The sequence below is a fragment of the Polypterus senegalus genome, chromosome 3 (assembly GCF_016835505.1).
Source record: "Polypterus senegalus isolate Bchr_013 chromosome 3, ASM1683550v1, whole genome shotgun sequence".
Classification (NCBI taxonomy): domain Eukaryota; kingdom Metazoa; phylum Chordata; class Cladistia; order Polypteriformes; family Polypteridae; genus Polypterus; species Polypterus senegalus.
In genome coordinates, this window is record NC_053156.1 from 263,033,607 (window position 1) to 263,041,765 (window position 8,159).

At 38.8% G+C, this 8,159-nt stretch overlaps 1 protein-coding gene across 1 annotated transcript; it reads right to left on the reverse strand.

The window, feature by feature from the left end:
* Positions 1-1,864: 1,864 nt before the first annotated feature.
* Positions 1,865-8,112, reverse strand: ptrhd1 (peptidyl-tRNA hydrolase domain containing 1). The gene is made up of 2 exons (XM_039749032.1): positions 7,878-8,112; positions 1,865-2,536 (listed from the first exon to the last, which is right to left on the reverse strand). The coding sequence occupies exons 1-2, from the start codon at positions 8,091-8,093 to the stop codon at positions 2,366-2,368; spliced, it is 387 nt and encodes a 128-aa protein (XP_039604966.1). The 5' UTR covers positions 8,094-8,112; the 3' UTR covers positions 1,865-2,365.
* Between the last annotated feature and the right edge of the window lie 47 nt (positions 8,113-8,159).

Sequence of the window (8,159 nt, forward strand, 5' to 3'; positions counted from 1 at the left end):
AACAGCAGATGCAGTACTTCTTGCTCCTTCACTTTTACAGATATTTATGTGAAACAAACATTGTACGATAAATACATATAGGCACAAATGGGACCAAGTTAGCTGCTGGCTCCCTTTGTAGCTCACATATTATTACTAGTGACATTGAACCTTTGAGGTACTCTTCCCTGCTCCATATTTCACTGTATAATGTGGCTCACGCAGCACACCATAATCTGTCAGCAGTAGAGGAAAGTACTTCTTGATATGTTAAGGATAATAATAATAATCCATCCATCCATTATCCAACCCGCTATATCCTAACTACAGGGTTGGGGGGGTCTGCTGGAGCCAATCCCAGCCAACACTGGGCGCAAGGCAGGAAACAAACCCTGGGCATCTGCCAGCCCACTGCAGTAATAATAATATTATATATATATATATATATATATATATATATATATATAGCGCCTTTCCCATGCTCAAGGCGCTTCTCAGAGTCTTAGAAAAACCAGCAGGGTATATGTAACATTGGATACAAATGTTTTCCTGAATAGAACAATGAAACAGATAACAAAGCATTAAATAGAATAAAGGAAAATAAACCTAAAGTAAAATACTACATTTAATACTAAAACAAAAACTTAACAAATAACCTAATTTGTGATATAACAGACACACAAACTATCCTGAGCACCTGGACAGAGGATTAAACTGAAAGAAAGGGCAGAATGTTAAGTTAAAAGCCTTTCTAAATAGATGAGTTTTAAGTTGTTTTTTTAAAAGAACGAATGGAGTCAGCTGATCTAATTAATTTCGGATGTCAATCCAAAGTCTTGGTTCTATGGAGCGGAAGGCCCTGTCACCCATAGAGTGCAGGTTAGTGTGAGGCACAACAAGATTACCAGAATTAGAGGACTTTAGTAGGCGAACAGGAGCATAGTGATTTAGAAGGTCACTGATGTAGTCTGGTGCAACGCCATTTAAATCTTTGTAGGTTATTAATAGAATTTTATATTCAATCCTGTAAGACACAGTGAACCAGTGAAAGCAAAGCAGGATGGGTGTGAAGTGCTCACTGTTGATGGTTCGAGTAAGAACTCATGCAGCACAGTTTTGAATAAGCTGGAGCTGTGATATAAGATTAGAAGGGGCATCTGCCAGCAGCGAGTTACAATAATCGATGCGGGATGTGATAAAAGCATGGACAAGTTTCTCAGCATTAGAAAAGGAGAGGAATGAGCGAACATGGGATATGTTACAGAGGTGAAAGTAAGAAAGTTTCTTAATTTTATAACGGTAATGAGATATCCTTATGTTTAATTGCTTGAATGTTATTTATTATCTCAAAACAATGCTTTGTATTTACGTTTCGTGTTATTTTACAACTATACTGATGCACAGCATGCTTAGCTTCTAAGTGCATATGAGCTTTATAAAAGTAAAATGAAGTCAATATTTGTTAGTAGAAATGTCACATTCACTACATATACTTAAAACTGATTAATACAGAAGTAATTAACTGAATTATATAAAAGGACAAATCAATTACAATTAAGGCAAACAATGACGTTCCAATAATAGCAATAATTGTCAAATAATAAAGAGACTGTCCTGAATTTGATTGGAGTTTAACAGCCCTGCTGAAATGCATGCAAGCTTACTTAACACAACTTCTGGATTTAAATGCAGAAACATCAAATAGCTTTGTCTGTTTTAAAGGATTTCATACAGAAGGTTAAAGCTTTTTTAAGTCCTCTGTGCAGATATCTGCATTGTTGTGAATTAAAATTTCTAATTCATCGGAGCCTCTTGAGATTTGACATAATAAAGCATTCCATCCAGAGACAGCATGCATCTGTGAAGTTACAAAAATGAGAGTCAATCAGAAATCACAGTCTTTATTATTGTGAGATCTCCTCTTATGTTTGATTTTACATCTTTTTTAGCCTTTGTACTTTTTCTTTTACATTGTTCTTTTAAACTCAACTCATGATTTTGACAATTACATTTAACTACTAGCAGTTCATGGTAACATGGAAGTAATTTTATACATTATATATTTATGTGAACTTTCACTCCCCACGTTAGGTTAACTAGCAACTGTAAATCAGCCTGCTATGAGAAAGTGAAGGCTTGTTCCTTGCCAGTATCGCAGGTATCATGGAACAAAAATCAAGGTCTTCATTTTCCATTACGTCATTGACATCAGCAAAATGGTTAAATAACAATATATCTTAAAAAGTTTGTGAGTCATATCCATGAACGATTTTCAGCATAGCGTGCAGCAGTCACATTTCTTCTTTGCTAATTTAGTTCCTCCAAAAGTTTCATTCCATCAAGGATGCAAAGAATAGTCAAGTTTAACTATGTGAAGAAATTGTGTTCATTTGAACAGTTTAAATTTTCGCAGTAAAGGATGAACGGTTTCTTTTGGATAAGGCTTTAATGCCAGACAGGTAGGTATGTTTTCTGGTTGTTCAATCCAAAGCTTATGAGCTATGGCCTCCTGGGAAAGTGTTTCAGACAAGCCAGTGAGTGATGCTTCATCTGGTGCCTAAACAAGAGAGAAGTAGAAGAGATGAAAAACAATAAATAAATGATACAGTAGACCCCCCGCAAAGTCGCAGTTCAGAGTTTGTGGCCTCAGTCATTCATGGATTTTTCCTTTGAACCTAAGTAATAATTGTTAACTGCAAAAATATCCTCTGCAATTTTTATGGCTTTTTTCGTGGTAATACTGTACTGTAGAGAGAAGTGGAAGCAGCTGTAGAGAATAATGTGACTTGGGATGGTGAAAGTAGCCAACAGAATTTGAAACTGCAACTCCCAGCAGTCCCTGCAGTGGCGCCGATTGGTCTTCTGCCGAGGGAGCTGGGGCTGTTGAGGTCAAAGGATGTCAGTGCGGCTTTTAAAAAGGGGGCCGGTGACCAAAAGCAAAAAAAAAAAAAAAGTTTTTGTAATGTGTGTTTCAAGTTCCTGTCTGTCTGCCTTTTTGTTGGATTACCTGTACTTTGTCATTTTGTCCTGGATCGTTTCATGCATCTGGATCGTCTGCCATCTGCCTGTGTACATGAGAACTGTAAGTGGATTCATGGCCATCCTGCAAAGGAAGATGTGCTCCTGAACCCGTCCACCCATCTTCACCATTTCAGGAACTACCGGTCGGACTATCTGTACATTCCCATTCAACGTGCGGATCTCTGGACTATCTATTTGCATCATTACATTTCATCCATTGGCATTTTTCATGATTTACTGTGTGTGTTTTGTTTGTGCTTTGTTGTATTTAATGTGTAATCGCCGTAAGGGGAACAGGTGTGGTATCGTTTTCCTATTTCATTTGTTTTCATTACATTCTTTATTTGCTGTTTGATTAGCGGTTTGCTTTGTTTTTGTCTCTGTTTGTGAGTGCACGTGTGTTGGGTCAAGGCTGAATGCGTCCCTGGAATCTCCACCATAAAAATCAATAAATCACGGTCTTCTCAATTGCGGCTTCTCACGCAACGCTACATTTACTTAAAAGCCTAAACAGTGCCGGTCCTTTTCAGCTGATTGCTTTGTTTCTCTCTCCTCCCCCAGACATTCTCTGCTCCTGTTGGGGGTTGTGCTATGATGCCTGACTATTGTTTATTCGATAACTAACTGCATACTGAGCTCCTTTTACTTCTGAAAGAGACATGTTTGTTTGAAGTGTTTGAATAAAGTTCCTGTCTCTACCATCTCCTGTGTTTCTGTGCAATTCTGTGCCCCAAGCATTGCACTTTGTACATATTGTTCCAGTAGTTTTTAAAATAGTTTTTACAGTTCATTAGCAGTGTGTAAAATGATTAGTGTTGCAGGAATTGTGATGCTCTTTGCATGAAAAAGAGTGTTCCATTAAAATTTCACTTTTTCTTTGTTAATTGTGACGTTCACTTAAAGTGCAGCAAAAAGTATTTGCTGTCCAGGGATGCATTAACCACAGGTATTGGCAGTTTAAGGATTAAAGCCCCAAGATGCCGCCGAAATGAGCTGCACCGTCTAAGGCTTCTGGCAATGAAAACACGCTTGCATGAATTACAGTACATAGAGCGGGAACATCTGCATTTTACATTCTAGCACTGCGGGAGACATAGCAGTACAGTATACAGGTTTACCTATACATTCTTTATTTTTAGGTAATGTATTAAGCCGAAGTTTAAAAATTAAATTAAAGTGTTTTGGGGGCATATTTAGGGTTTAAACTATGAAAATAGGCATTTTGCGGTTTTTCACAATTCACAGGTGCTCTAGGAACGTAACCCCCGTGAATTTTGGGGGTGAACTGTATTCCTTTAACCTACTACAAATCACATCATGAATGTTATATAATCTTGATATTGGACCTTGATGTGAGGTAATATTAAAGTAATGCTCCACTCATGCAAACTGGCACAAACTTAAAGTTTATTGCCTCAAGTATGGTTGAGCACACGTATTGCAAAGGATATCACAGGTGCTAATCGGTGCAGACTACCCTGTAGTAGCCAACATATTATCTTGAAGATAAACAGGGCTGCTGGCCGATTGACAGTGAAATATCATACAGGTACACAGAGCTCTGCATTGCACAAACCACTTGGGCAAAAGCCACACTTTACAAGCTCCGGAAGGTTCAAGAAGGCAGGTTGAGACAGCTAGGGCTTAGATAAACAAAGCCTTGCAGAAAATAAGAGGGGGTAACAGAAAGACAGATACAGCAACCGACTCTGCAAGATTATCTGGGAATAATGAGCGAACACCACTTCAGAAATAGTGCAAGAATAGCCACAGCTAGTTTCAGTAACATTTACTTTATGAAGACTTTTCTGTGGTTGTAATAGTGGGAAGATGATTATTGTAAATGTACGACTGTGGATCACATTGTTAAATAAATGTTCTCATTATATGTCTCTGTGTTCCATGCAAAGTGGCAACGATTACATGCAGCAAAGCACAATATCCTACCTTACTGTGCTTTCCTTCTTCCTTATCCTTCTACTTTAAATACTATTATTATGGTTATTATCTTTGCAGCAAAGTTTAAGCATTACCATCATAAAACTTCAAAGCACCATTATACTTTCCATTGAAACTACAAAATGTCAGCATGAGCACCAATTTGAGGCACCAACTGCTAAAAAATCATGACATCATTCATTCTGAAAATGTGGACTCCTAAACCTTGCTGCGACTGGGAGTAGGATGCTTCATAACTACTTATTATGTCCTAATCTAAAGTAGGATGAAATCATATACTAGTCACGACTTTTAGTGCAATTCCTGGGATTAATTCTGAGACACTTGATAAATACGGACACAGGTCTCCAAAATTTAAATCTAACAAAAATAAAAATAAAAAAACGCGTTGACAAAATCATGTGTTTGAGTACACCAGTGGGAATTAAAGGCAGGTAATTTAGGACTGAAACCAGAAAGCATTTTTTTTTTTTAACAAAACAGTGGTGGGAATCTGGAACATATTACTGAGCCATGTAGTTTAAACTGAAACCCTGGCAACCTTTAAGAAGTGTCTGGATGAAATATTGGAACATCTTAGAGAATTGCTAATCAAACACGTTTGACAGAATGAAAGGCCTCTGGATGATGTGTCTGTTTGGGATTTGTTGATAGACACTGTCACTGATAGAACATCACACAAAAACAACTTGACAGACTTTTCATGAAATGTAGGCTAATCCAAATTATAACAACATTCCTTATTAGTATTAGTAAAACTATCCATCATCTGTAGATAATAGGAGGTAAATTTAAACTGAAACTGGTTAGTAGGCACAGGAAAGGGAGGTGGAGATGGCTTGAAAACTGGTGCTTGGATAATCCTATTGCACAATTTTGCCATTCCAAAGCTGAGAAATGAGGTATGACTAAAACCTAAAGCAAAACACGGTGATGGTGACCATTTTAACAGATCTCCTACTTGTCATCAAATTGCTCAGCCTAGTTCAGAGGTGTCTAACTCCGGTCCTGGTGGGCCGCAGTGCTCCAGGTTTTCATTCCAACCCTTTTCCTAATCAGCGACCAGTTTTCACTGCTAATTAACTCCTTTTCCCTTCATTTTAATAGCTCTGTTTTTAAGGATTCAGTCCTCTGAATTGATTTGTTTCTTCATTAAATGCAAGCCAAACAGAAATGAGACGTGAAACGAGCCAACAGAAGACCAGCTAAACTGGAACGTCAAACTCCAGCCAATTTCATTTCAACCCGTTTCTTAATGAGAAGCCAATTCTTGCTGTTAATTAAACCGTCAATGAATATCATGACTTGTTGCTGCTCACATTCTGCTACAGCAGACTGTTGATTTTCTGTTTTTTCTAAGACCACCGTCAGGATGTTTTGGAGACCTGAGCAGACCAAGATGACCGATACCTTCACCTTTCTTTATTTTCAGGTGAGCTGGTCATGTGGAGGCTTGTTTTGTCTCATTATTTGACTGCTTGTTAAGGAAAAAGAAACAACTAAGGGGTCTGAGTCACGTCAATAAAAGCGAAGGCAAAACGAGTTAATCAGCAGCAAAAACGCCTCACTAATTAAGAAATGGTTAGAATGAAAACCTGCAGCCACTGCGGCCCATCAGGACTGGAGTTGGACACCCCTGGCCTAGATCTTTGTCTTGGTTTATCTTGGTTGAGTACATCACGTTATACATGCACCGAAAATAACAAACTTTTCTTTTATCAGACAAGAACTGCTGCATCGGAGCTGAAAGTAAAGTTTGAAAAATGTTTTCATCTTCGTTGAAGTTATGTGCCGACAGCTACAGTATATGCTGTATGGTTCAGTTATGAAAAGCATATGCGTATCTATACATTTCAAAAAATTCTTCCAGTCTGAACTCTTCTGTCGTCAAACGGCCACACGGATGTGATTGGCAGTTCTTTACACCAATCATCATTCTTCTTTTCTTTTACATTCGTACGGACCTTTTCGTTTGCTCCAGTTTTGCGCGCATCACCAGTTAATGCTGATGTCCCTCGAGCAAAATTTTTTTAATGTTTTCACACATTTTCATGCCGACCCCCAATTCCATATTTTGCCCGCCGTGTCTTGTTTTAATTTGCTGTCGCTTACACTTGGGGCGGCCGTCTCTCTACATTTCGTCTGCAAAACTAACTATTGCAACTCTTACTGCCTCGATAGTTGGCCAGTTTGCATGCAAATAGCGCTAAACATTCAATACGCATACGCTGAGGTAAACGTAAGACAGTAAGCGGATTGACGGTGCACAAGGTGGCCAAATCATAACGAAACGAGGCTCTGAAATAAATTGTGCTGTCATTAGAATGGCTACTTAAAAAGCTGCACTGTGAAATAAACGGTCCTTAAAAATGAGACTATTTTGAAATTAATCCTGTAATGATTATGTGCAATATACCAAAAATATAATTAACATAAAATGACGGCATTGTATTTCATAATAAATATGCCTTTAATTTTTTCAGTTTGTTAATTATCTATGCTTAACTTTCGCATGTGATTACTTCATAGCTGTCATTTTATTCTTTAATTTTGGCACAAATGGTATACAACAGTAAGAGGAGAACGACACTCATGCTCGACCAATCTGGAATCGCCGCACGCCCTAAAACACATCTAACGTGGGAGGGAAAGATTAAAAATTGATGGGAAAAAAATCATTCGGCCGACCTAACCCAACTACGGGGAGAAACCCTCGAACCCAGCATGTCCGATTCATGTGACCTACTAAAATAAAAGCCCATTTCAAATTTTTCCACAAATTCTGTCCAAATTGCTTATTTTTCTTCTCCCCACACAACTTGTCAAATCTGTATTAGGTATACATTGGGCTATTTACATATATACATATATATATCCTCCCCCTTCCGACGGTAGTAGGCGCTGTTACACACCCCTACCTCGAGCACCACTTTGTGCATGCTGTCCAGCTCGGCCAGGTACTGCTGTGTATCCGGATCATTGTAGTTTAAATGGATGGCCGCAGTAGCTGCGTGACAAGCCTGGGTGATGACAGCGCCCAGGGGCCATGCTAAGGATCGCACCAAATCCGAACGCACCACAACATACTGCACAAGTCTCCGCGCCGAGCCCGAGCCTCCTCCGGCTCCGGCCATCTTTAGACCTCGGAAACGGAAGTCGCCCTTGCAAAACGAAACCCCCAACAGAACTGTGAAATTATC

Excerpts from the sequence above, each read along its gene's own strand:
- ptrhd1 (XM_039749032.1), bottom strand. The coding sequence starts at position 8,093 with ATGGCCGGAGCCGGAGGAGGCTCGGGCTCGGCGCGGAGACTTGTGCAG. Across the intron at positions 2,537-7,877 it reads TGCACAAAGTGGTGCTCGAG|GCACCAGATGAAGCATCACT; the intron begins GTAGGGGTGTGT and ends TCTCTTGTTTAG.